The sequence below is a fragment of the Gymnodraco acuticeps genome, unplaced genomic scaffold (assembly GCF_902827175.1).
Source record: "Gymnodraco acuticeps unplaced genomic scaffold, fGymAcu1.1, whole genome shotgun sequence".
NCBI classification, from domain to species: domain Eukaryota; kingdom Metazoa; phylum Chordata; class Actinopteri; order Perciformes; family Bathydraconidae; genus Gymnodraco; species Gymnodraco acuticeps.
The window spans coordinates 448,845-473,728 of record NW_022992085.1 but is presented as its reverse complement, the minus strand read 5'-3'; the positions used below and the strand labels follow the sequence as shown (position 1 = coordinate 473,728).

The 24,884-nt window shown below is 42.5% G+C and overlaps 1 protein-coding gene and 1 long non-coding RNA gene across 4 annotated transcripts; one reads left to right on the top strand and one right to left on the bottom strand.

Moving 5' to 3' along the window:
* Window positions 1-538: 538 nt before the first annotated feature.
* nfatc2a (nuclear factor of activated T cells 2a) lies at window positions 539-23,442 on the bottom strand. Of its 3 annotated transcripts, none has more exons than XM_034202525.1 (10): window positions 21,482-22,044; window positions 20,165-21,092; window positions 19,889-20,057; window positions 16,813-17,015; window positions 16,541-16,713; window positions 14,067-14,207; window positions 11,513-11,568; window positions 11,248-11,380; window positions 10,247-10,903; window positions 539-640 (listed from the first exon to the last, which is right to left on the bottom strand). In XM_034202525.1, exons 1-10 carry the CDS (start codon window positions 21,612-21,614, stop codon window positions 585-587), a joined length of 2,649 nt encoding a protein of 882 aa, XP_034058416.1. In that variant the 5' UTR covers window positions 21,615-22,044; the 3' UTR covers window positions 539-584. The 3 variants fall into 3 exon arrangements, with proteins under 3 accessions (XP_034058416.1, XP_034058417.1, XP_034058415.1); XM_034202526.1 differs by lacking the exon at window positions 21,482-22,044 and adding an exon at window positions 22,905-23,442 and having other exon boundaries at window positions 543-640; window positions 10,241-10,903; XM_034202524.1 differs by having other exon boundaries at window positions 543-640; window positions 10,241-10,903; window positions 21,482-22,045.
* On the top strand, window positions 15,773-17,009 carry LOC117537339. The gene is made up of 3 exons (XR_004567708.1): window positions 15,773-16,030; window positions 16,543-16,759; window positions 16,842-17,009. It is a non-coding gene; the product is annotated as an uncharacterized LOC117537339 (long non-coding RNA).
* Window positions 23,443-24,884: the final 1,442 nt, after the last annotated feature.

The following is a 24,884-nucleotide window of genomic DNA, read 5'->3' as shown; positions in this document are numbered from 1 at the left end:
AGAATGAAAAAGGTTTTTAGCAAAAGTGATTTGTTATATCGTTTTTGGTATGAATTGAAGCTATCTACCAACTAGTTTACTACACATGTATAACAGCTGCTACATGAGTCATTCACTAGTATCAGACCAACATGTAGGAGGCAATCAGGTATTTATTGCCTGGACAGAATGGCTAAGGCAATTCAAAAGGGGAGACATTTCATTCCCCACATGTTATCTCTTTATTCCTCTGTAAAATAAAATAAAATATGAAGCAGTTCGCCTGCTGTTTTTCATCGGTTTGCTGGAAACCTGCTGGGTGGCAGACGTTGTGAGTCAAAATAAATTCTTGCCAAATTAAACTGTTTATTGCAGGAAAATAAAAAAATCCAAAGCAAACACAGCAGCTGATATTTGTATCTCTATGGGTACAGAAAAGGAGGAAGAGAAGGTCTGATTGTTTGTGGATGTGCGTCACCTCACTGGAAGGTTGAAGACCGTGTGTGTGTGTGTGTGTGTGTGTGTGTGTGTGTGTGTGTGCATCTGTCCGTGTGTGTGTCGAGGAGGGGGGGGGGGGGGGGGGGGAGTGTTGTCACTTCCTGCCTCTATGTCTGCCCTCTCGCCTGAACGCCCGTCAGATCCTTTCTTATGATCTCATTCACTGTGAAGCAAACAAAAAGAGAGATGTTAGACAATGACAGGATCAATACAATTGATTCACAATAACATTTCAAATTATTGTTAAAAACACAAAGTTAAATTGATCCTGAAATAAGGTTGACAGAAGCATTTTGGTTCCATTGACATCTTTCTGCAAGGCATTGATGGAAGGCAGATAAATGCTGCAATAATGTTGAGTAACCACTAGAGGTAGAACTACTGTATGTAAGGGCCGTTACTCCCTGTTGCTGGGATGATTAAAGTGTGTGTATACACACCAACAGAAGAGGAAGGGGGTTGAAATGGAAACTTTCGCTATGGTTATAAAAATAGATTCACTATGTGCAAAGGGGGGCGTGAAGCCTGTATAATGCAATTCAATAAAAGATCAAATATTACATTACAGTATTGACATTCTCAAGCTCTGCCACCATGTTACTATTTAAAGCTTTGCTGTGTATGTGTGCAAATGACCCCTGATATCTAAGCGGTAACATGAAGAGGAAGTATTACTACCTGTGTTTGCTCACCTCTGTCTTTAAAAAGTCACACGAGTAACTTTCTGCATTAGGTTAAAAAAGCAGGTATGTGTGACATGTCACCTCTGCAGATATTCAGTGTGTGTGTAGCTGCTGGGTTTATCTGAGCCTGGGAGCCTGCTGTGTGTACACTGGCGCTCTCAGACATAGTGTGTGTCCACTCTGCCTCTGGGAACTCATTAGGGTCGATGAGCAATATAGGTATTTCAAAGTGGGCCAAAATAACTTTTTGACTGTAACCAAGAGATTACGGAGCATTTTTGTCTGTGATATTATAACCATGGTTACAACAAGCTGAAAAACAACTTTTGTTGAATAGGGTTATTCAACTTAAGTTAGTACTGTAAAAACGTGTTAATATGTGAAAATCAGCATTGGTCATTCAGCTAGTACTTGAGCTATTTGTAAAAAAGTTATTAGTTTAAACATTTTGTCACGATTTTGTTGTGTCATTCTTAATAAAATCATGTTGTTCCTGTTACACTTATTTGCCAGGATTAAATGAGAAGATTACAACTCTCAGTAAGCTTAATATGAAGCTAAAACTAGCAGCCAGTTAGCTCAGCATCGCATTAAGACTGGAAATTGGGGCAAATCGACTAACTCTACTCATTAAAAAATAATAATAAGACAAATAAGAAATAATGTCTCGATAAGTTAGCTTAAGAAGTGCTGGGATATACATTTTATTAGCCGTAACCCTAACCAACTATGCTAAAGTGACCAGATTTTCTAAATTAAAACCGGGGACATTTTGTGTTTTGCAGTCAAAATATCACTAACATATCCAATTTTATTCACTGTTAAAGAAAAAAGGGAGACTATTCTGGTTCAATTTAATTTGAAAATGTTAACTGTTGGATACAAACAGAAGGACGATAGCTCATATATGAGACTTCCAAGGTCTTTTATTTTGAAACTGTACATCAGTTGGCCAGATTCTCTCGGAGTGATTAGATGGGGTGTCCTGCTATCACCCTGGAGTGAAATAAGTCTTTGATAATTTGAGTTTTTTATTTATTCTTGTATAAAAAAAAAACAGAAGGACGATAGCCCATATATGAGATTTCAAAAGTATTTTATTTTGAAACTCTACATCAGATTGTCCTGATTTTCTCTGATTGACTAGATGGGGTTTCCTGCTATCACCCTGTAGTGAAATAAGTCTTTGATAGACTTCGAATGACTCTTTGATTATGGACCGTTCCATTAAATAATAATCAAAATATAGATGGACAATAGATCTCATTTGAGATTTTAAATAGCATACATTTTAAATTGTGCTTCAGAAAGTAATGTTATATTAGGAGTGTTGTGAGATGGTGTCAACATCAATTGAAATTAGTCACCCGGTGGAAATGTCAGATATGTCTTCATAACTGTATCCTTACATTTTACATTCACTCAGTTATAATGTGGTAGTTATACGTAGTTTGTTTTTAAATTATTATTGATCACATTATATAGTACATATTTCTTAATTCAAGCTCCAGTATATATTAATATGTTTGGTGTGTTTTTTAGGTATATTTGTTATTGACCAAGTAAACGCTTTTATTTTGAAGGCAGTTTTTACAGGCCTCTACCGTAATGCATAGGACATTCGCGCACCGCAATACAACGTGCGGGCTGGCTTGACTGTGTTTTCCGAAGTCGGGGCTGGCTTGAATGACCACAGTCTGTTTACCCAGTGTTTCCTGACATGAAACGTTTTATTTCACCTTGCTATGTGTTTTTAACGTATAAAAAACGGGGACATTTCCGGGGACAGTTTCAACCGGGGACAGGCCAATACAAACGGGGACTGTCCCCGGAAAACGGGGACGTCTGGTCACCCTAAACTATGCTCTTTTTCCAGTTTCCAGTATTGCTAAGCTTAGCAAAGCTAATTGGCTGCTAATCAGTTGTAGCCTCATAATCAATGAAAAATATATTGGTATTTATATTCTCATCTGTTAGTAAGGGGGTTAATAAGTCAAACCATTCCCTACAACTCAACAGGATGAATAATATATGAGAAAATACTAAGATAATAAGATGATTAGCCAGAGAACAGTAGTACACAAAACTGAATGTTGCTAAATGCTAACTTGGAACATTTTTATTCTAGAGCTAGCGTAACTTTAGACAGTAAGGGCTTGTGTTAGTTCTATTAAAAGCGTTGATTTACATAGTATCTAAGGCAAAGGGTGCGACTATTAAAACCCATGTAAAACGATATCAGACAATCTCACCCACACACACCATCTCTCTGAGCAGATGATAGATTGGGGGGAACAGTTAGCCGCAAAAATGTTTTAAAGACTAGCAGCTTGGATGTGTAAATAAAAGCAAAGAAATCAATGGATGGAACATTATTTATGACTGAAGAGATGAAGTAGCAGCCGCAACTGTAGTGAAGTGTTGTGAAATCTAACTAAGCGATGAAACAGATATCCTTTTCGAGCCAACAAACACGTTTTTTCTCTTCCTATCTGATTATTTGCAGATGTGAAAGAGAAACAACCCGTTACAGCAGCTCAACACACTGAGCACAGTTTATAGCCGGAGCAGCATCTGAAGGTTTTGCCAAAACTGCAGGAGCAGCCAAACTGGGTGCTATGCTGTCGTCACAACATCAGCGTCCGTGTTTATTTTAGTCTGTAGTGGAATTCCCTCTGACACCTAATGCCTTAAAGAAACGTTCATATCCCCAACGGTGCCACAGAATTTTTCCTGAGTATAAAACAAGCTTAGAGAAGCAGCATGAGCGCCGCACTGGGGCAACATACACTGGGGCAACATACACTGGGGCTTTACTGAATCTAATGAAGGGTTGGCACGGAGCGGCTATTTGAGGCCGGGGAACACTCGGTCTGTTCAATAGGTGAGTGTCTGGCTCCTGAGTTCTGCACCAATGAGCTGCACTGTTTACCGACTGTGAGAGGAGAGGAGAGACACCCTGTACAGTAGCTGACTCTGCACACTGCCTGCCGCGACCTTCAATGTGTGTGTTTGTCTGTCTGCAAGCATTTGCATGTTAATACAGAGTACAAACAGCTTTTGTGTGTAGAAGGGTGTAAAGTACATTCATGTCTGATGAGGGATCGTAACGACAGCGCGAAGCTGAAAACCATAGAGAGGAAAGAGAAAGTAGAGTGACTGGACTGAAAGCTAACCAACAACTTAACCACAAATCCGGTGTGTCAGCGCTCACATCTTTCACTGTCTACCTTCGAACAATGCTTACACACACTCCTTTGTAGCCTACAGTGAAATAGTTATTGGTTGCCATTGTTGTTCCTATTTCTCACAAAACCTTTCTTATATGATTTCAATGAACATTTCAGCCTCTATGTGTATACACTTATTCTCACATTCAAATCAGTCTCAGTAAACTAGGTATTTATAATTTTACCATGTTTTCTAACAAAATGAACTCACGCAGATTAGCAACACTGAGTAGGGAAACACAAAGAGATAATTTTCCACAGACAAAATGTGCTTGAAATATTTGATTTACCTAGACTGCTTCAAATGAGCTTTTGAATAAATGTTTCTCTACTCATGCTAGCATCAAGGCTTTGGGGATGTCAATGTCTTGGTTGGTTGGTTACCTGGTTCATTACATAACATATCTAAATTATTATAAATATAATATAATATATATACATGATATAATACAAATAATTGCAGTGACATTTTGTACAGATTTTCATGGTCCACAGACGATTCATTTGAATTACCTAAATAAGACTGAAATGTCTTCTATCTAGACTTCTTTTTACTGAAGTCTTGGAAGACATTAATGTTTTTCTCAGGATGAATTTTTGTGATCAACTGGCGATTTCATTTTAGTGCCACCATCTACAGGTCAACATTTCAATGTATCTAATACTTTGGTTTAAAACTAAGGATATTCCTATCTATCTTAACTGTACTCTCTGTTTTGTGCTAATTAACTCATGTGTGCTAGCTAACATGCTAAACAGAGAAGGTGAACATTATCAGCATGTAAGCATTAGCTCAAAGCACCGCTGTGGCTAAGTGCAACATCACAGAGCCTGTAGTGTGGCTGCAGACTCTCTGTTTAGTTGTAAATGAAGAATGGGCTTTGACCTCCTTGTCCTATAGTGAAATTGCATTTGAAAGAAGATCACTTCACAGTATGGAGTGAGGGAACAATCACAGATACTGATGAATCCTACACTTAGACCAGGGTTGCCAACTTTGGGTACCTGGCTGGAGTGAGATTTTGATATCATGGGTTTAATTACACATATGCGCACTAAATGACTGCTATCGTGTCAGCAGCGGGACCTTAGCCTATATATAGGATATATATATACAATAATATATACAAATACACAATATTGAACACAGACTATAAAGGGCACACAGTTTCATTCACTAATGAAAGTCAAACACATGTTTGTTTCCACTGTTTTATTGTGTGCCTGTCGCGATAAGCAATTAATTGACTTATCGTACGATAAATTAAAATGAACTCAATACATTTACATGAGGATGTGACTAGCAGTTTGAAAGAATGTACTTGAATTATTATTATATATTATCATTATGTCAGTGGTCTAAAATGGTCATACAACGGTGCCGACAATATTATCGGTTATCGCAATAATTTCCGGGAAAATGTATCCAACAAAATTAATTATCGTGACACACACACACAGACACATCTACAGACTTACGCCAAACTGCCAAATATATTAATTAACACACTCACTCTCATATTCTTACACACACAGTGACGTCACGAGCTACCCACAATGCAACGCGCGCCATATATATATATATAGAAATACGCCATTTTCCTGGAGGTGCTAATATCCTGGAGGTGCTAATATAAACAGCTAGCTAACGTAGCCAGGCAGAGCGCACTAGGTTTTTTTTCTGAATTAACGACCGAAGAAATCGCTGCATGTCTTCGGATTACATCTCTGGACTTGAGGGGTGTGCTCTAGGTCGTTACCAGCGTAAACTAGAGCTGTGTGGGTTGTCGGATTGCCCTTACAGACTGCCTGCAGATGTATGGAAAAACGACTCTCGAAAGTGGCCTTCGGTCGATTTCTATCTTCTAGAAACACCAGGTGAATACCCCACTTGTCACCATAATATTATCATGCCAATGCATATATGCGATATTTTAGAGTTGACTAGATATTGATTAAGGCAATAGACTATGATATTCTGCTTGCACCTCGTGTGAAATGGTGGATACCGGAAGTACGGTGTCGCCCTCGGCCCAAAACCCGTATGTGTGTGTGAAAGAATACTCTTTGACTCTATTTTGGCCTAGTAGAACAACAAGCAGCAGACTTTTACTTTGTTATCATTTCTACTGGACCTTAGATCTGCGCATGCGCAATACGGCTCTCACTGCTCTGCTGTCTGTTAACGTTGTTAAGAGTGGTGGGGGCGGGGAGGGAGCGGATCGACAGCTTGAGCAGCTGTCAACTCAACATTGTAAATAACCAACCAAAAACGATCGCCGGTTTATCTTGTTTTTGGCCTGAGAATAGTTTGGGCAGCATGAGAGCGTGAGACTGAGAGTGAAAGCGTGTGTCACACGCCAGATGCGTGAGAGTTGGCAACCCTGACTTAGACAGGCTTTAGAAAAATGCTTTAGAATATTTTTGATTTCTGATAAATATAAAGCTTGAATTACTCGTACACTGTAAATGAAACAACAACAAAGCAGTGGTCGTGCGCTCATCACTCGGTTGTAGCACCGTCTGGATACGGCTAAGAGTATTTGATCAAGCCTTTCAAATGGGTTGTAAGTGAGCTGAGACTAATGCGTGGCCAGCAGGCTGTTGCTGTGTGCTTTATCTCTCCTGCACTGATCTCTACCTGCTGGAACAATTTCACCTGCTCCACTGCCTCCGGGCTTTATTCCAGACCCACTAAATCTGTCACTCTCTGCCTTTGTAGAATAGTCCAGTGGCTCTTTTACTGTTTTCACAAATGAAGTGGCATGCAGTGAGATCTGCGAGACATTGTTCATCTTTGTAGTCTAACGGTAAGGCAGGCTCATATAGGTATCTTTCTTAAGTTTGATATATAAATAGTTGAATTTATTTCTCTACCAACAGATTTCGTCTCGTTTGAGCACCAACATGAGGCATGGGAATTTATGTGAGGCATGATGATATACACTGTTTGTGTGGGAGTCTTGGTACCGAATGAAAATACCTGACTTTCATTTAACACTCTTCACTCAAGTTGACACACTTAAGGCATGTTCAGATGTGACAGTTATCCACCACAACACTGTGACGATACCAGGATGTGGCAACCCCTTCTGTCTAAAATGACTACACACTGAAACACATGTCTCGATGAGTAATGTTGACATCTCACTTTGGTGAAAAACTGTTTGATGCTCCCAACTTGAATGATTGTTTTGTGGTCAGGATCATACTTCGACACCTTTGCAGGCAAACACCGAGGGGATTTTTTTTTTTACACCTCACCTTCTCATCATTTGTTTTATAAAATGTTTTGAATATCGGGAAGTCCCGTATTTTTCCTCGTTAATGATATGCTACCATGATGTGGGTGGGCGGATTATCACCTTTAAGAGAATAAACAGGGGCTGGAACACATTGTACGTGATGGCTAAGGGGCGGGACATCTCTAAGCGGTTGACCAATCACAACAGAGCCGGCCAGCTAACCAATCAGAGCAGACTGGGCTCTGGTTTCAGACAGAGGGTGAAAAGAGATGCTGCAGCACAGGCAGTATGAGAAAAAGAAAGCTTTTTGAACATTAAAGCATGGAGACATGTCACAGTAGAGACACTACACTGATATGAACCTGAAAATATGTATGATAGGGACCCTTTCATGCATTACAAATGACAAATATGGAATTATAGATGTGGCAATCATCATATTGTAGCTTAAGATAATAAAATCGCCTGCAGTTCTTGGATTAAAAAAAGGCAATTAATGCGAAGTAACTGCTAATTCTGCAATATCATTTTAATGAGATTTCTGTCTGTTCCTCTGACTCGTGTTAATTCACACACACACACACACACACACACACACACACACACACACACACACACACACACACCACACACACACACACACACACACACACACACACACACACACACACACACACACACACACACCACACACACACACACCACACACACACACCACACACACACACACACACACACACACACACACACACACACACACACACACACACACACACACACACACACACACACACACACACACACACACACACACACACACACACACACCACACACACACACACACACACACACACACACACACACACCACACAACACACACACACACACACACCACACACACACACACACACACACACGAACTGCCCTCAACCCTCCCGCTATCTTACAGGGATCAGGCTGGATTTCTGAAGGGGAGCAGCTGCAAATAGGAATTTCTAGTGCCAGATTGGCAGAATCCAGTGGTCGGAAAAAAATCTAACCCTCTGGTGGGTTCCCCTCACTGAATCGAGGGGCGTAAGGCCAAGGAGAAGCCCCGGCCAACTATAACAAACAAAGAGGCTTTCCCCAGCTCTCCCAGGCAGCCCGTTCCACTGTTTGACAATGGTTGCCATGGAGGTTGTTTTTTAACTTCATAACAGTGTCAACATGTCCAGGCGGTCAGGAGAGCGACATTTTTCTTCTCCCCCCGCTCTCTGCCTTTAATGTGAGAAAGAAAAAAGCCAATTTCCTGATGTGTGGCGCTGCCAGACGAACCCCTGCGACCGACAGAGTGAACGCTGCTGAACGGAGCAACGCGATGACAACCTCAATCTGCATTGACCTCACCTGACCACACACACACACACACCACACACACACACACACACACACCACACACACACACAACACACACACACACCACACACACCACACCACAACACACCCACACACACACACACAACACACAACCCACACACACACACACACACAAACACACACCACAACACCCACCCCAACACACCCAACACACACACACACACCACACACTCTACACCCACCACCACACACACCCACACACACACACACACCACACACACACACACACACACACACACACACACACACACCCACACACACACCACACACACACACACACACCACACACACACACACAACACACACCACACAACACCACACACAACAACCACCACCACACACCTGATTTTACTGTAAAACAATACAGTTTGGAGAACCTTTAACTCCAAAGTGAGGAAGACGTCCAACCAACCTCCTGCTGGATGTGCCCTGACATTAATTCTCTCAGAGGGTAATGGGGTTGACAAGAGTAAGTATAAACACATGACTCATAATCCCTGTTATTTCCACCTTGAGTGGAACATAATTACACCTCCCTAGGGAGGATTGTTTTAACAGTACGAGGCCTTTTTCTTTTTGCTTTGTTCAAAGGGATACTATAGCACGCAGATCTTATTGTAAATATCCTTGAATTGTTCTTAGGAATCGTCAAATCTCTGATGGCGGGTCAAAAAAGGAACCGAGCAGATCCATCACTTGTCTGCCTTCGCTGATAAAGACCAGAGGTGTAAAGTAACCACAAGTACCTCAAATGTTGAGGTACTTTTTGCTACTTTGTACTTCTACCCCACTGCATTCAGAGGTACATTATGTATATTTACTCCACTAACTTTATTGAATACCTTTATTTACTTTGCAGATTTAGTTTAATGATGCTTAAGCTGCACCTTTCCCAGCTTTAATAACACTCTAATGCATCAATAATTACAACCAAAACATAGCATTTACATTATTCTGTAATTGGCCAATCTGCATAATAAGTACTTCTACTTTTGGTACTTTAAGTGTCTTTTGATGCTTATACTTTTCTACTTTCACAGTAACATTTTGAATGCAGGACTTTCACTTGTAACAGAGTATTCTTACACTCTGGTACTTCTACTTTTACTCAAGTACAAGTCCTAAGTACTTCTTCCACCTCTCATAAACACACACACACACCACTCGAGTATAAAAGCATGAACTTACACTCACCATCATCTAGGTAGGCCTGGTCCAGGTTCTCCTCTTTCACCGTCACCCTCCGCTGCCCGTCAGCGTCCATCTGCCCCGTGCCGGGCGGATCTCTTCCTTTCTGCTGCCCTTTCTGCACCAATGGCTGCTGCTGGATCACGGTGGAGTAATGCTGAGGCTGGGGCACCTGGGGGGGAGTGGGGGTGTGTGCGGTTGCTGCTGCTTGTGGGGAGTAGCCGTCGCAGTAGATGATCTCCTGTGGATCAGGGTCTCCTCCCCGAAGCACCTGGTGGTTGGTGGGGGAGAACTGGATGATGGAGGGCTGGCCAACACTGATGGGCCCCACAGAGGAACCCGTGTGGACCAGCACCGAGCGGTGGGGGTCCGGCAGCATCTCCCCGCTCTGCTGGTAGAGGTTGGGGCTGCCGCTCACACTCTTCCCCCCGCGGGAGAACACGATGGCCGGGCTCTGCTGCTGGAAGCGAGCGTCCTGGGTGGGGAGGCTGGAGCTGAGGCGCTGGCAGGAGGCCATGCTGGAGACCAGGCCGCTGTCCGGGTGGAGCGCGCTGCGGGGGGTGTGGTAGTAGGAATGAGGGGATAGACCCAGGATCTGAGGCATGGCAAAACCCATGTGGTCCGCTTCATACTCATCCAGGGGCTCCGTCTTGATGGAAGGAGCTGTGAGGAAGTAGAAAGCATTGTATTTGATATTCAAGATTCAAGGCTTTTATTGGCATTTGTACATAGCTACGGTGTAGATATATGTCAATGAAAATCTTAGGTCACAGACTCCTCCAACGGTGCAACATCATAAAACAGACACAATAGTTAAAATAGTAATACAAATAAAATAGAATAGAAATAGAAATGATATATTGATATTTGGGTTATTGGAAAAAGCAACAGAGGGAATGTGGTTGTATTGTAATTGTAACTAACAGCATAAATCTTTTAATTAACCCTAACCCAACCCTGGTATTCCCTACTAAGCACGCCACAAAGAGGCTGAGCAGCATTCTTACATGCCAGTGGTGTGTAAGCGAAGTGCTGAGGCTGACTGCGCTTCCTCTTGCCATTGATGACGTAGAAGTTGACTTTGACAGGATGGCAGACAGAGGAGTCCTGGTAGGACGGCACCTCCACAAAAAGCATACTCTGCAAGACAAGACAATGCTCTGTTACAGCCTGAAACTGACCTTTAAGTTTGAATCAAGCATGACAACTGACAACCGGTGTGTTTTACAGGTATTATGCAATTATTCAACATATCACGTTTCTAATACATACGGGCTGGCTCTTGTCTTTGTCTACTGTCGCTTCCATTTCCCAGATTTGCTGTCCGTCTAGAAAGAAGAGAAGAGAGAAAAGAGTATATGTAAGGTTGAATGTTTCAAGATGTACTAGATGGTCATATGTGTCACTTAAGCATGTACCCATCCGTTTTTAAAAAGGTATACATTGTTAAAATTGTTCTTTAGAATAGCATGCTCAAGGAGATGTTATTAATGAGAACACTTGTACAATCTTGAGAACAGTTCGTCCATTCACAGCGATAAGGTGTAATATGTTTTTCATCACCTATGGTAGGCTCACGTAAGTAGATACGCAAGTATACAGCGATATGATGTAATATATTGTTTCGCAGGCGGTAGGATTATGTAATTTTCTTGTCATCAAGTGGTTGTTTTTTTGCAAACATTAAGCCATTGTATCATCCGTGCCAGGATGTGTGATGGTGGAAGTCCTGTTTGATAAGGAATACAGGTTGATATGCTCCTATTTGATATAGAATATCAAATATACACACGCAGAATGAGTGTGTGAGAGTGTGTGTGTGTGTGTGTGTGTGTGTGTGTGTGTGTGTGTGTGTGTGTGTGTGTGAGAGACTGGGCTCTGGTTTCAGACAGAGGGTGAAGAGAGGTGCTGCAGCACACAAAGCATGTGACCTGTCACAGTAGAGACACTAAATACAGAAATGAACCTGAAAGTGAGCACAATAGGGCCCCTTTAATGACACCATTAAGTACATGAAAAGGTGGAGATGCTCTGCAGGTGTAGCCAAAACACAACTTCATTCACACCCGTGTGCTCTCCACTGCAGCGCTGACAGAAACGTAACACTAGCAGGGACGTGATGAGAAGTGCAGGCTTTGCTCTGCTTCTGCTCTTTAACGATTATAGTTAATGTATTGTTACAGTAAACCTCTTCAGATGACATTAGAGCTGCCATTTAGGTAGAAAAGTAGAAAGGCTAATGTCCCGTTAAATATAAACTCCATATGCCCTGACACATGACATGTGCTGCAGGGAGTTCTGTCTGAATGTTAGCGTAGGTGGGAAGCCCTGTGTCAAATTAAAAACACATGGCGTATGTGAGTCAGCAGGAGAAAGGGGGGATTCCACACATCTTGCCAACGTTTTTTCCTAAACTTTATTTTTTATGATCAACTCTCTCCACGTCTTACAAAGTGTGATGACTCTTGCTTTCTTGGCTTTTGTGTTTGTTTTGTTGAAAGTCTACTCTCAGGGATACCCCGACTCTGGTTTTCCCTGGAGGTGGAAAGGAGAGAAAGGCCGAGCAGTCTCGATTTGGCGGAGGAAGCTTTCCTTCTCTCCGTAAAAAAACCCGATCACATCAGCCAGAGGAGCTCCGGCCAGAGGCAGCTGTCTCTCATCCAGAGGGATTTCACAGCTGCACTGCTCCAGAGCTTTGTGTCACACAGAAACCCTCCAAAACAATGCTCGTAAGATCTATTTTTCCGTCTCTGTCGTACTATCCATTACTGTGGAGTGTCGTAACGCAGGGCCAGGGAACCCCGGAGAAAAGAGGCTGGGGTAGCCTGTGGAGCGCCTGCTTTAACCCCTGTGTTTCCTCCCTTTCTACAAAGCATAAAGTATAAATGATCCCCCAAATCTATGTTACACCTTTTAAGGCAACTTTATTCTTACTTATAACCACAAGTTTAACCCTAACCCTTTTTTAAATCAATAGATTTCATGTATGCTAAATCGAAACCTAATTTCTGAGTTAGAAAAGGAAGAAATGTTGGTTGATTTTACAAAATTGACCCCAGTAGACAACAGATGCTATACATTTGAATAATACCCAAAACCTATTGAGAATGATCTTATTTCTTTTCTAATGGAAACATTTAGTATAAAAGTATAAAAACATGACTTTTTTTTGGCACTAACATAAATTGAAACTTTATACCGATATAAAAACATTGGGGAACGTGTCATTTTAACCAAGGACAACAGGAAGAAACTAAGCTCTCAGACAGCAGTGGAGTCAGTGAGTCATTTAAGTATGTTAACTGTCCTTCCACAGAACCAAATATTAGTTAAAAGGAAATGGATTTCAATGCCATTTATAAAAATAAATCATTTCAGTGTCAACCAGGATTGCCATACGATACGTCATGTGACACATAACTATTAATCACACGACAAAAGGCCCCATCTGCGCAGAGATAAGACATCACGGCACTCAGGGAGGAAGAAGAATTGCAAAAGGAAGCGAGGCAGCCGTGTTATCATTTCAATCATGCAAAAAGCTCATATGTCTCCATTCTATACAATGATACTGGTTAAAGGTGAACGCAGAGTGACAATGAGTCATTGTTATCACTTACTGTTGTGGTGTTACTGTGACAATGCATTGTGTAATAGCAGAACTAACAGATGCATAGACCGTAAAGGTTTTATAGATTCAGTCATAGATTTCCCGGCAACGTATGTCTTTATTGTTACCAAAAGAACAATTAAAATCCGTTATTTGAGAATGGGATATGACTCTCTCCCGTGGGAAAATGCGATGATGGGATTTGATGGCACTCACCCTGGGTTTTCTCCAAGAAGATGACCTTGGAATCGGAGCTGAAGTTCTGCCCGGTCAGGATCATCTGCTGGCCTCCGAGCACGGAGCAGCTGTCCAGGTCCTGTTTCTCCACCATGGGAAGCTCATGAGCCGAGCGCTGGGCTGCAGGGACACAGAGGGGGAGGGGTGGGGGTTACATTCACTGACGATCTGCTGTCACACACACTCTCATAAAGAGAACATCAAGCATTAAACTGCATACAGAAATGAATTAATTTCATATTCTGTTCTTGTACATATCCCATATCCTATTGACATGTATATAGACTTTTTGCACTACTTTTTATTTTGTATTTTTGTATTTTATTATATATGTTGCATTGTTGGAGGAGCTCAGGTCAGAAGAATGTCATTGCTACACTGTAGCTTTGTGAATATGACAATAAAACCTTTTAATCTCCAATCTAGAATTAGACAATTGGCAGACAATAATTGGCAACAATTTGATTTCATTTATTGTTTCAGACACGTTTTTAAAGCAAAAATAGTGAAAAAAGATGCAGAAAATCATCAGTTCAATTCATCAAATGGGAGAATTGCTGCTATTCTCTACTTAACCACAGTAAAGTAATGAATTGACAGAAGAATAATTGGAAACTATTTGATTTTATTCATTGTTTCAGCCATTTTTTATATAAAAATAGTGAAAAACCCTCCAATGTGAGTATATCATTAAAAACAGAATATATTTTGGCGCTTTGACTTTTCTGAGACAGAACTATCAATCGATTACTGTACATCTTTAAAAGCAGTCTAAAGATGAATCGCCCTAAACTACCGTGAAAAAAACACCTCTTTTGAAAGCTTGTATTGATGTAACAGGAGACAAATAAAGGTTTTAACAAGAAGTGTCATTTAGTTTTACAATAAAAAGCTGCTGCTCAGTCATTCAAAGATCACAGCAATCACTTTCTGTTTTAGTCAGCAGCAATGTAAATCTATCCAATCACAATTTAGGAGAGGTTACACTGGAGGCCGCTTTGGTTTACATACAGTAAAGTGCTGCACAGCTAAATAACAGGAACAACTGATGCAATCAATTCGGCAACAAATACTTCCTACTGTAGTGAAGATTAAAATGCTGAAAGATATTAAATGAAGCTCAGCGCAAGTTCAACCAGGAAGACCGTCTTTACTCTTCATGTATTTCTATCTCCATGTTTCTACTCTCTCTCCTCCCAATAAGTGACCGGGGGCGTCACTCTTCAGCTTAACCAATCACTTCGCTCTATTCCCAAGAGCCTATCATAACGCTCCGTCAAATCTTTTTAAATCTGCGATTTCCCCTCTGACAGCTGTCATTTCAGGTGACTCTACGCAACCCTCCTCCACCCCTTTTCACCTCCTGTCCCTCTGAACCCAGGTTCAAGCTAAACCACTCCTCTTCAGACCGACCCAACTATCCATTCACCACCACCAGTGTCTAGACCCCGGGGGGTTTTCATCGGATCGGTTCTACCCTCCCGAATGATACTCCTGCACAACGGGGCCTAATCGCCAAAATTACCATTGCATTCATTTGTGCATCTGCGCAATAAATATGTATTATTACATCAAAAACCGTCTCTCCTGATTGAAGTAAAGTCGTGCTATGCAGTTACATTTTGTACATTCTCAAGGGAAGTGTCTGAAGATGCCAAATATGTATGATTCTTTGTGAAATGTGCATAAAACGATGCACACAACTATTTATTTTCTATTTCAAGGAACGAGTATGTTAAGGGGTTAATGTCAGTGTTGCTCTCTCATGTCATTATCACCCATTAGTTCAGCTGAAACTCCACACTCACTGAGGCGAGCTGAGGTGTCGACAAACAACCCTGTGACCTTTGAACGGGATTGTTTGGCCTTACTGCACCACGAGCGGACACAACACAGACTCCCTCATCAGGCCTGACAGATGTGTCGCTGTATAAACTCTACACGTGAGTGTTCATCTCAACAGGTTATAACCATCGTTCTGTCCTTTTTCTGTGATCGGGAAACAGATGGGAGACGCCAATACTAAAATGATATCATATGCGTCATGATCTTTTACAATGACAGGAGCTATCTCGCCTTGACTAGGGTGTTAGTCAAGGCGAGATAAAAGGACCTTCTTGTTTGAGATTTGATTACACCAGGTGCTTTAATAACACTGTGTACACACACGCACTGATGTACCCAAACACACACTTTACTACAGCGCACACAGAAACATGCAGCGCCCACCAATTGGATAGAAGCCATGATTTCATAAAGACATCTCTGTGTGCAGGACTCATTTGAATTCAGGTTCCTTTTTTTATGATGTTTATAAAGTTTTGTTAACTGATAAAAACATCAGCAGGAAGCATACATAGGGAATCCATAAAGCCTTCACTGTATTCAACTATTTGATTAAAGATGAGGTTAAAAAAGCATTTATTTAAAGTGTTTAATGTGACGCTGCTTACAGCACTCGATGGGATGTGAGGCCACTTGGAGAGAGACGTGCTGTCCTCCGGGTTGAGGTATGTGCACACGAAACACAAGACGAACACGCGTGTTTTTCCGACCGACGTCCGTCTCGCCCTTCCTCAGCTCGATGTCGGCGTTCCTGAGCTTCAGGATCCCTGCACAGTCGATTCTGCAAGAAAGGCATATATTTGTAAGAAAAACAGACAAAGAAAAAGGTATATTAAAAAGGAGTGGGAAATATTCAGAAATCAAATGATTGTATTCTCACATTGCTTTCATGTTGTTCTTTGGCTCCAGTGGGATCTCAAGGACTTTGGTGCCGTGGATAACCTTCTCATAACTGGTGGTGGTAACCGTCTTCCCAGTGATGCGGTGCACTTGATAAAAGGCGTGCGGCTTGAGGATGCGCTCATCTGCTGTACCAATGAAGATCTGCAGGCCAAGTGGCTCCTTGCCTCTGTAGCCATGTAACTGCAGACATTAAAAACAATCATAAATCACTAAAAAGCTTCCGCTACAAGGCAATGAAACAGAGATACAGTACGAAGGAAATGTTTGAGTTGCTTTAAACTGGCTGTGATCCAACTCTTGCTTTCCACATGTTGTTTCCCCAGAGGTGGCTAATCAGTGTCAGACCCACGTGGAAAAGCACGAGTCTCCTTTCTGCAGCCTTGAAGAGGAACCAGCAGAGAGCCACTTCCTATATCCTTGTGATCTAGTACTTTCTGACACTGTCATGATCATTCAACCTGAAAGACACATTTAGTATTAAAATAATCAGATAGGTGAAGCTGTGAGCTGGTGACAGATATAGAGCCAGATAGGAGGCGAGAGAGATGTTTGACTTTTAACCTGAAAGTGCAGGAAACCTGCAAAAACCACAAAGCATCAGCTTGCATCTAAATGCTGGTTTTTGTGCAAACAGTGTAGTAACCTTTATCACTGAATATACCAGTGTGAGGTGAGGTGTATTCTAAATATAGAAAAGGTTGCTGCAGTAAGCACCGTTTATTTAAAATCCATTTCCAAATTTAAGTCTACTTCATTTGCCATTTTATTCTATTAATCCCATTAAGACTGCTTGTTTTAAAAGCAGCACAATTGTACCTTAAATAAGAGATTTTAAATATTCTAAACGCTTGATCTTGTGCTCTGTCAAATTACGTACCACGTTATGGTACTAAGTTGATATTTGCTGTAACAAGCTCATATTTTATAGAAATAAAAGTGTCTGGTCTTCTCTCTGATGTATTTCGGCTTCTCTACCTCAAATGTCTTATTTACAGAGGTTCCTGATTGACAGAAAGCTCTACTTGTTGCTAAAGTACAGTAACCGCAAACTGCAGCTAACAGAAGCCGCTATCGGCTAGTTAGCTCAGTTAGCCCAGTTAGCCGTTATGCTAAGAATGGAAGAGCACCAGGCGAGTGTTGGTGTTTATTAATCTTTACATCGCTAGGACAGTGGCAATAAATTGTGGGGGGGGGGGGGGGGGGGGGGTTTCAGGCCTGTCTGAACCAGAGCCAGGTGGGCAAGCTTTTGAACCAGGTTAGCAATTTGAGCTAACTTGCAATGTCTTGTCTTGTTGCACGTGCTAAAAATGTTGCTATTTTATCAACGTCGTTTTTGAAAAATATGGAATTTAATCTTAACAAATGCTTTCCATATTTACGAAAGATGTGTATAAGTGATTAGCAATCTATAACTTTGAGGGCACTAAACCACAAAAGTACTGAAATCTACATTATGTTGCTTTAATGTAGTTAGAAAAACTAGAAACAGCGTGTACATCAATCACATTTCAGAAAGGATTATCTGAGTGGATGTAGCTGACAGGCTTCACAGCAGCTGCTGGATGTGAGCAGGAACTATGGCAACATGAATGAGCATGTGGCTCCATATCCAGGTCACACACACACACACACACACACACACACACACACACACACACACACACACACACACACACACACACACACACACACACACACACACACACACACACACACACACACACACACACACACACACACACACACACACACACACACACACACCACACACACACACACACACACACACACACACACACACACACACACACACACAACACACACACACACACACACACACACACACACACACACACACCACACACACACACACACACACACACACACACACACACACACACACACACACACACACACACACACACACACACACACACACACACACACACACACACCACACACAGAGAGGAAGCTGCCTGCAAACACTCAACAGGCCATGTGAGCAGTCGGCCCGTTGTCATGGCAGTGCAGGAGCAGTGAGTCATGACAGAAAGCAGCGTAGGAAAAGTAAAGTGGAGGGTACGGGGCTCAGAGCGAGAAAGAGGGATGAAGAAGGAAAAACATAAGGAGTGAAGGAGGAGAGGAGGAAGGGAAAGATGAGGTGAAGGAGGGCGGCCGTGGCTACTCAAGCCTGACCATCTGATTGGCCGGGCAAACCGGGCAGAACTGACCTCAGGGTGAGGCTTTTGGGATGGACAGAAAATGGAAAAGATGCAGGAGAAGCTTCTATTCCCCCATGTCTTAACTATATCCAACAAACAGCCACAGTAACACAGAGAACCTATTCTTGGACCATGTAGCGTACAACATGCTGTGTTTCATTTTAAATGTTGTGACTGTGAGAGTAATATTAGCACATTTCCTGATCTACAATTATCCTAACCACAGGCACTATTCATTTGCTTTTACACGCGTCGAGAGAGTGTTTCAACACTTTGAGTCCGCTTCCTAATATGAGACCCACGCAGTCAACAAACCAGTGTGTAAGAGGAAGTCAGGGACAACATGAACAGAGACCTGTCTGTGTGGTTAAAATAAACACAGGGGCGGGGGCGCACAACATAAAACTATTTTAAGCTGCAAAGCAGAAGAAAAAAAAGCTTGTGTCGCTCACTGACCTGAGTTCAGTTGTGAGGGTTTTCACGAGGCTACTGGGTGGTTAACATTGTGTCATATGTCTGGGGTGAGAGCGTGCTGTATGATTTGTTTTAGAAAGTTTGAAATAGGAAAGGGGTTATGAGAGGAGCCAGAGTAACTCACATAAAGTCATTTTCATACAGCTGGCCCTGGGCAATAGCATCACCACCACTGAGTGCATAATGAGTGGAAATACCATTACACAGCGCTGCCTGAGGCTCACACACTGGAAGGCTACTGTAATTTAATGGACAAGCCTCACAGCATCCCTTCATATGGCCATTCAACACTTTATATATATATATACATAAAGGATATCAAGTACTTTATGCATTGAATCCAGTTTTTGGTCGTACCTGCACAACAGTATGTCCTCCTGTGGGGGCTTTGACGGCCCCCCTGCTTCCCTCCGTCTCATAGTGAGCTCTGTGGTGCGGTTTGGGCTGCACCTCGATGAGGAGTTCATACTGGTCCGTGCGTCTGGGCATCGGCCATTCCAGAGGAGGGAGAGAAGCCACAGGGATGCTAAAGAATAAGGATACAAAAAAGAATATAAATCATGGAAATCAATAGTGTTATGCAGCTTGGAAGATGGGAATGTTTCTTTTGACCCGGCATTCAACCTGATTTACCTGCGGATGCTGGAAACCAGCGGCTTGGACCAGATTGGGGGGATAACAAAGAAAGGCTCTGTGGTTTTTAAGTCCTGGTCGCAGGAGACCAGGTAGTTCCCTTCTGCGTGGTTCTCTGGGTACAGAGTGTAAACCTGGTTGGACGTCTTGACTATTTTAGTGGGCATGAGGCCTTGCTGACCGGGGCCAAAACCATTCATGGCCTCGGCCAGGCTGCTGTGTGTATAGTGGGCGCTTATGTTGTGATCTTCATGGCCGCTGTGGGGAGAGGGGCTGCGGGACCGGTGCCCCAGGACCAGGCCCGGGTTCCTGTACATGTCGTAGGTGCGTTTGCCCTGCGGGGAGGTGGAGCGGGAGCTGGGTCTGGAGGAGGGCGAGCGGGCCCTCAGGCAGCCGTCCTCCGCTAGGCTGGTGCGGGGCGAGGTTCCCGGGGAGGTACGGGGTGAGCCAGTGTGGATGTTCTGTAATCTGGGGCACAGGTCTCCGGGGTTCTGGCCGCTGCTGGGGGACACACAGGGGGACGTCCAGGGGGAGTAGCTCTCAGAGTGCCAGCTGGTGGAGGAGTTGCTGCTAGCGGGACTCAGGCACTGAGGCTCTCGGTAGGTGAGGCTGTCATGGCCCGGCACGGTGAGGGTGGGTCGGGGGCTGATGTTCAGGTTCTGGTTCTGCAGGGAATCCCGGACATAGTTGTAGTGCTCGCGGGACGGGGTGATCTCGATGCGGGGGCTCAGGGCCAGGCCTGCAGGCCGGGTGCTGTCCAGGTAGTGTCGGGCCTCCTGGTTCTCATATCCCGAGAGAACCTCTGTGATGTTGTGGTCGATGTAGGAGGGGCTGCAGGACTTGAGTCCGTACGGCGAGGCCTCCTGCAGGGGGTACGCCTGCTCAGACTCAGGATTGAAGATTTTGTGAGGTGTGAGGTTGGGGTCATCTGCAGGGGAGGTAAGAGGGGAAATCGTTACAAACCACATGTTTGCAAATTGTCAGTGTTGCAGATATATTTCCCATTTTCCAATACAGCAATGTTTCTCAATGATTTCAACACAAGTGAACCTTTTTGAACCACACAGACAACTTCACCTGTTGACAAAGATCTTGTTATTTTAACTTTTGAAAGAAAAACACACACATTGTTTAGCTGAAACAAACTCTTCATGTTGACATTTTCTGCGAACCATCCATCACCCAGTAGACTGTCAAATGTACTTCCTGTTTTTATTTGTAGCCACATGAATAAGCCTCAGGCCACACATTAATTATGAGTCTCGAATAACCAAGACAGATTAAGGAGTGATTGCCAACAAAAAGCCCCGGACAAACCTTGATCTCCCGGAGCAAAGTCACTGCAAGGTGGTTCATATTCAAACAAGTACTCAAACTCCAAATCCTCATCAGGACAGTTCACTCGACTGAGATCTTCCTCCAAGTCTTTCTCGTCGTAAAAAGAGGTCATCTGTCTCAGTGTTTTTCTCACGACTCCTCAGAGTTCAGGCGAAGCGACAAAGTTGGAGGTGTAGCGCTGAGGTGGGTTTGGGGAACCTGTTCAAGTGTCAAATGATGCATCGGTGAGCCTGCAGGAGGTGAGGCGTTCAGGTTTCCTGTTTCTGCCGCGTTATTTTCAGATGAAGGCGGATCTTTTTCACACTCAGTGCAGAGTTGTCGAGTTCATCTGTGTGTCTGATCACGCCTCTGCTTTGATGCGTCGAGGAAGAGAAACACACAGCTTGGTGGAGATGAATTGCCAGCACCGTTCAAAGTTATCCCTGTGAGGTTTGACAGGCTGTGCTGCCCCCGGGTGTCTGACACGTGACAGTGACACAGCAGGGATCACATGACCTACAACCACCCATTCAAACTGGGTTGAGATTCAGGTGAGTTTACACGGGTACTTGGGTGGATTAACCAGGTTCCCTGACTGGATTGGATTTCATGATATTTACCGGTTAACGTGTGGATACTTTTTTTGCACTTCATAAAAAAAATGCACTCCTGAGGGAATCCCCAGTTTTACGCACGACGCAGCACACACCAGGGCGTTTCTTCCTCTTGGAGTAGCAATGCTCAGTCAGCAAAATATACAGACGTACTAAACTCCAATACTAACTTTACATTTTTGGGATGTAATGGTGAAGAATGGAAATCGTGTGGCAAACCAGAAGAAAACATCGGACAGGATATACATCTTAAAAATAATTAAAGCACTTTTACTCTTTTAATTTTAAGAGACAACCTGGATTTATATTTTGCACCGTTATATATTATTCTTATAGAGTTTTAAACCTTGGCCAATACCTTATTAGACAGTAAAATCATAAGCGAACCGAAATGTAATGTAATACTCACATCCAGGTGACTTTAAATGTGACTTTGTTTTCCTATTACAAACCCATGTCATCTTTTACTCTAAATGTTGACATCATGTCTATATTAAACGTATTTTTGCATCCATATCCAACGTGCCTTTCTCTTTTACTTTGATAAAATAAAGTGATTTCCTTATTAATAACTACGCTGGTATCTCCCCCCTCCAGCATCTCGCTGTTTCCCGGGGATGCCCACGCACCAACGCGCGGCAGCTTCTCTCCCCAAACATCAACATCCCATTTATCTATGAACAGTTACACAGATCCCTCACACATGACATTACAGCTCGTATCATCGCAGATAACACACTCCAGGGATACTCTATCAATTAAAAATCAAATTGTTTGATTACCAGATAATCACAACACTTCAGCAGTACCTTGATCCATCGACCTCATGGTGTGGTACTGTGCCAGCCTCCAAGTCTCTCTAAACATCTGGGAGAAAAAGCGAAAAAATAAATAAAAAGGAAAAATACTTTCCGCTGAAAGTCAAAGCAGAAGTAGGACTCTTCAGTTTAAAAAAAGATGTTGAAAGAAGGTGGATAAAAAACCTCTGTAAATGTTAAAAAAGTTGAAGCTGCGACACAGCAGCTGTGCGCAAATGTCCTTTTCTTTTGGAGAAACACGCAGCCCCAGCAGCCACAGCAGCGCTTCTGGTATGAAGTCCCCCTTCCTAGAGCTCTATAAGGATTACTTGTGTATCAAGAGCGGCTTCCTTCCCCGCTCTGGGTGTTTATAATGCTTCAATGCTGTAAAATAACGGGATTCCCTCAGTGTTTCCTCCTGTTTGTGCGCCTTTGCCATGGAAACCTGGAGCCGGTCCATGTCGGAGACTCAGGGCTTTCCTGCAAAGCCACACACTCAGGAATCCATGACGTCTCCAGCTCCTGCGCCAAAGCATTTCTGCGGCTTCTCTCAGACAGTAGCACACAAGAACTTCATTGTGGAGATGAAGAAATTACTGTAGGACACTGTAGGAGAGAGGGAGAGAAAAAAGAAATATATTAATGTTTGAGTACGGGTACACTATGAAATGTACTTAACACGGTTTATTAGACTTTTCTGTCTAGTTCAGATTTGTAAATGATTGTAAAGCAGACAGACTTTACATGTTTCTGTGTTTATAGTAATTTAAGACGCTGTGGTTTGTGTTGAACATGGAATATAGAGAATTCCATTGTTCTCATTGAGGGAAGAAGCTGCTCTCCATTTCCATTTCCTAATGGAAATTTGCAGCATCTTCAGGCTGGAAAAAAAGACAGAACAAGACATAGACTGACCCCAGCAGCCATCAGGAATACATTCTGCATTGCAATACAAGTTACATAAAGTAGCATCCATGGAAAAACAGCATTTTCATATTTTTTAAGCCTTTTAAAGAAGTTTCCTGTTGAAAAGTATTGACTCACTTTTTCATTTCCACACAAAACTTCATTAGTTGCTGGTGTTGTGGAGGGTGTGTCACTCAGGTCAACGAAACACACTTTAAACCATTCTTCACTTCTTTAACCAAGCACATCTTTTACAGTAAGAGGGATATTTCTAGTTCAACATGTCATGGGGAACTGTCTAATGCCACTTTTAATCTTACTCCAGTGTTGGCAAACAATATGTGAGTAAATCCAATATACATGACTCATTTCTCAGTTGATGTGCCGTCGAGTGTATTAATAGCTGTGTCACTTCATCAAGAATTAGCTGGGAAAAGGGCCAGCCATGTCTCGTTTCTTGAGGTTTAAACTCACAATTAATTGACCTTTGTAGGAATAACTTGTAGTTTCTATCACTTTTAATAATCCAGCACTTGCCATATTATAAGAAATGCTCGACTAGCAGTGACGGGTCTTTGCTTCATTAAGAAAAGTTTGTTCAGTCTAGCTTTGAAACTGCCGCAGTTTTACAATCACATGAATACATTAATATGTTTTCAGGGAGTCGATAATGCACAGCTAAATATCTATCCTGAATACATTGGTTTGTGTGGTACTGGCTGGTAGGAGTTGTTTTAACATTAACAACCTCACATATTGCCCAGGAGAGGAAGCTGTAGAATAAGTCCGTCAGAGGAGCCAAGTAAAACTATACATTTCTGTTTCTGTGCCATGATTTCATGCCTGCTCTGTGCTTTTAGTGCAGAGCTGGGCTTAAAGCACAGCTTCCAATATATACAAGAAAATGAAAAGAAAATGTGATTGGATTCAGCAAATGGTTTCCCCTTTTTAACATGTTCAAACTGAGATAAACCTTTCCAATTTCCGCTTAGCTTTTAAGATTTCCCCTTACTCAGCATAGCATGGATGAGGCTTTCTAAAAACCATGAAGAAGGTTTGAACAGTTTTTTATTTGTTTATTGGGAT

What these genes read in the sequence shown, in the direction of transcription:
- nfatc2a (XM_034202524.1), bottom strand. Translation starts at nt 21,614, where the DNA reads ATGACCTCTTTTTACGACGAGAAAGACTTGGAGGAAGATCTCAGTCGA. An exon ending in GAGGACATACTGTTGTGCAG is followed by an intron (nt 17,016 to 19,888) that starts GTACGACCAAAA and finishes TAATGTCTGCAG; the next exon opens with TTACATGGCTACAGAGGCAA. An exon ending in CTTCTTGGAGAAAACCCAGG is followed by an intron (nt 11,569 to 14,066) that starts GTGAGTGCCATC and finishes TCTTCTTTCTAG; the next exon opens with ACGGACAGCAAATCTGGGAA.